Source organism: Phalaenopsis equestris, unplaced genomic scaffold (genome assembly GCF_001263595.1).
Source record: "Phalaenopsis equestris unplaced genomic scaffold, ASM126359v1 Scaffold229587, whole genome shotgun sequence".
In the NCBI taxonomy this organism is placed as follows: domain Eukaryota; kingdom Viridiplantae; phylum Streptophyta; class Magnoliopsida; order Asparagales; family Orchidaceae; genus Phalaenopsis; species Phalaenopsis equestris.
In genome coordinates this window covers 1-3,983 of record NW_018247560.1, presented here as the reverse complement: position 1 = coordinate 3,983, position 3,983 = coordinate 1, and the positions used below count along the sequence as shown (strand labels likewise).

The following is a 3,983-nucleotide window of genomic DNA, read 5'->3' as shown; positions in this document are numbered from 1 at the left end:
TTGTTTCCCGGGATACCGGCAGGTTTGCGCCAAGTCCGTTGATTACCATGGTTTTTTGGGTTTAAAGTTCAAATTGAAGCGGCAATGGTTATCTCTTTAGTTCGTGAAGTTCCTGTAAGTTGAGTGTTCCTTGACAAAAATCCAGATGAATGTGAGGAGTGTCGGAGAGGACTTCAGTAATTTTGACGGGCATGTCTCGCATCGGATCGAAAGGAAGAGTGTGGAGCGTGTTAAATTTCCTTGTGTGTAGAGAGTAAACTTGTGTAAGTTCTATGTAAAACTTTTTGAATTTTATAGTAGAATTATGTGGTGGCATGGCTCCGTGTTTTTTCCCATTCTATGGTTTTTCCACTTAAAATTTTCATATGCTTTTCTGATTACTTTGTCTGTGCTTCTATTCAAATTTTTGTTCCAGTTTTCTTGAATCGTGTGCGATCCTATTATCCTGTGTTGTTGTTTAGGTTTAATTGATCATAAGCCTTGGTAAATTTGGGAATTGTTCTTGGTATTCCTATCACACAATTCTTATATATTTACATTTCTAATATCTAAACTTTCATATTTACATAAAACAACACTCAAATATTTAATATCACATCAAAAACACACCTTTTCATGCATCATAAGATTATGACATCAAAGTGATATAAATGTAAATACCAAACCTTAGTTATTAGAATGTAAATACTAACAATTGTGTGGGGTGTATCTAACTTTCCCTTTACTTTATTTGTTGAATCAAAATCTTTTGGAGTTTTGAAGTTGTTTAGGCTTTGGAATATTTTTGTATGCGACATTTAATTTACTTGTGTCAGCTTGTAACTTAAAATTTTGGATTTTATGTCATAATGAGGTGCAATCCATACAAAATATAGCACACTATGCTTTCATAAGATGCAAATCAGAAGTAAAGGAGCAACTTTTGGGGAAAAATTTTGGATTTTATGTCATAATGAGGTGCAATCTTTGGGGGGAAAAAAAAAGACATTTTAGAGCATGCGTGTGCCAGTGCTCCTTATATTTTAAAGTAGGTGCATTTACGTAATACCAACCAATTCCTTTGTACTTGCTTATGTAACTCCAAAAATTTATTTTTTTACATTTAAAACCACCCAAATCTTTTATATCACATAAAAAATATCACTATTTTGACTTTTAACTAGTGAAATACATACTTAAGGTGACATATATTGTAAAATTTAAGTTTAGGTGTTAGATGTGTAAATAGGAATTGGGTGGTGTGTAGGTAAATTTTCCTTTTAGTATATACTATAATGTTTTCTTTTTGTACCCAATTATCCTTTCTATGTTGAATTAGTTCCTAGATTATTTTAATGAAGGCTAAAATAATCTTCCTTAAGGATTATTTTAACCTATATTAAAAGAGTGTGGGGGGACTAAATTGATACATTTTAAGACTGAAATGACTACGGAAAAGAGTCGGAGGACAATTTTACTACTTTTACCTTTTCTATTCATGCTGTTCTTGTTCTATGATAATCCAAGTCTTATTAAAGGTTATTATTTTTTTAACAAAATTTCATTTTTCATTTTTCAGGCTTTCTATCAAGCAAGGAATCCTAGAACCAGAACCCTAGTAGTTCTTGAAGACATAATGTTGTTTTAGCAGATAGAACTTTAATAAGTTTTCTCCTCATTGCAAGAGTGCTCTCTTGGTCTGGCTTACGGCGGCGAGCATGCGTGGAATCCGTGCTCCGGCTGATTCCCATGACAAGAGTTGCCGCCGATGCTTTCGGCGTGGCAACCATTGCTCTCGTCGCACTAGCTTCCATTCTCGGACTGCTATGCATCTATCGCTGCATCTACTTCCAACTTCAGATTCAAAGACGAGGATTCTCCCATCTCGGATACTTTAACGGTCCCTGGATCATCCGTGTCGTCCTCATCATTATTTCAATCTGGTGGGGCTTCGGCGAGATCGTTCGATTGAGCCTCCTCAGAGATACTGGAAGGCCTCTCTCCACCACGGCATGGTGCAAGTTCTATGTTCTATCAAACCTCGGATTCGCTGAACCCGTCATCTTCCTCATGCTCGGTTTCTTACTCCATGCTGCGCTACGAAAACGAGACTCTGACTCACTTACTCAGACATGGAATTGGAAGACATTCGTCTCCGTCCTCCTCCTTTCCCTTCCCCTATTATTGTTTCAACTCCTCGTTTTAATAGGACCTCATAGGATGAGGAAGAAGAAGGTGAAGTTCTTCATGACTTCATCATTCCCTCCATTGACTGATACAACCATTTGCACTTACCCCTTACTTAGCACTGTAATTTTGGGATTATTCGATATTTTCGTGATTGCTTATGTTGTTTACATCGGAGCTCGAATGCTATGTTTAGTGATCAACAAAGGGCTGCGACTCAGAGTCTATTTTCTCGCTCTGTCGGTCATCTTCTTCCTCCCACTCCGAGTTCTGTTACTCGGACTCTCGGCTCTGCCTCATGCTGGAAATATTTGTTATGAGGTGCTCGTATTCGCCGCCTTTCTCATGCTCTTATCATGCAACATGACGGGCATCTGCATGCTCGTGTATCTCCCCGTTGCTGATTCGTTAGCGCTGCGAAAAATCAACGAACATGACACCGAGATTGAGGAGATTCCTTGTAATGATTATTACTGCGAAGGAGCCTCGCTGATCCAGAACGAAAACCATCAGGATTCGACAAAGCGAGGTTCAATATCATTTTGCGCCATTATCAAGGATGATTCTCCTCACTTCCTCCATGGTGTTGAGGAAAGAAGGTCCATTTCTTTTACACCCCTTAATATTGTTTCTTCTGCACAATCTCCTCCTTATGGGGAATAAAAAGATTCTGCATTTCTGTCTTTAGTTTAGTGGGCATCAGATTTTGGGTGAAAGGTTGTAAAAGTAAAGGGTTGTGGTGAAATTTTATACTGTTTATATAAGTAGAGGTTGGTCATGAAATGTACTAATTTTTTTTTGGGAAAGGAATTGTTTTGAGATGAGTGTAATATATGAGAAATTGATTTAAATTTTTATGAGATTTTTCATTTGATTTGTCAGAATATTCTAAGCCAATTTGTTTCTGGTTAGTTAGCTGGAAACTTTCTATGTATTTGTTGAAATAGAAGTAATTTTGGATCTGATCATGCGATGTAGTCGTGATTATAATTTTGGAGAATAACAATAGGAATGTGTATGTGATTGCGTCTGGATTGAAAATTTTAAGGAAGGTTTGCATTCATGCCACCAAATTCCTATGCATTCACATAACCAACACTTCAATTTTTTAGATATTTGATTAGAGTTTATATTTTAAGAGTTTAAATAGTGGTATTCACATGAGATATGAACGATTTGAGTGGTAGAAATGCAAAAAAAAAGCAAAGTTTAGATTGTAGATATGTAAGTACATAGAAATTGGGTGCTAATGTTTGTAAATTCGCCAGACATTAAAATTGTATTTAATTCAATGGTTTGGGGCCTAATCCCATCAGATATTGCATGTTAAGATTTTGGTTCTTCAGAGGTGAGGATTTCTATATCTTCTGATTATTATTGTACACCAATATTTGTTCAAATGAATTAAAGCTCGAAGAGAAATTGTTTGGCAAGCAATCATTCATTTTAAGCTTGCTAGCTTAATTGGTAAAGTATTTTACAAGTTGAAATTGCGACTACATCAAAAAATCTATCACCAAGGGATGAAATTAATCAACATTCTAATATTTTGGTACACATGTCAATCAATGATGGAAGCTCAAAAACAGCTAGTCTCCATTTGCATGGCCCTAGTCATACACTCAAACTTCTTAGCATCGATCTCTATCTAGATCTCTCGAGCAACATTCGACTAAAACTTATCAAGCCAAGCTCGACCAAATCCCTATGAAGGGGATCAAGTCAATAAAGCATTGAAAATCAAAATTGCAAATTTGATCAATTCATATTTGTATTCATAATAACTACATTTAAAAATTAATTATCTATTAATTAGG

The 3,983-nt window shown here is 36.0% G+C and overlaps 1 protein-coding gene across 1 annotated transcript; it reads left to right on the top strand.

The window, feature by feature from the left end:
- Positions 1-1,610: 1,610 nt before the first annotated feature.
- Positions 1,611-3,050, top strand: LOC110038040 (the record flags this gene model as incomplete). The annotated part of the gene is made up of 1 exon (XM_020742797.1): positions 1,611-3,050. A coding segment is annotated over one exon (1,219 nt), but the record flags the coding sequence as incomplete, so codon positions are not given.
- Positions 3,051-3,983: the final 933 nt, after the last annotated feature.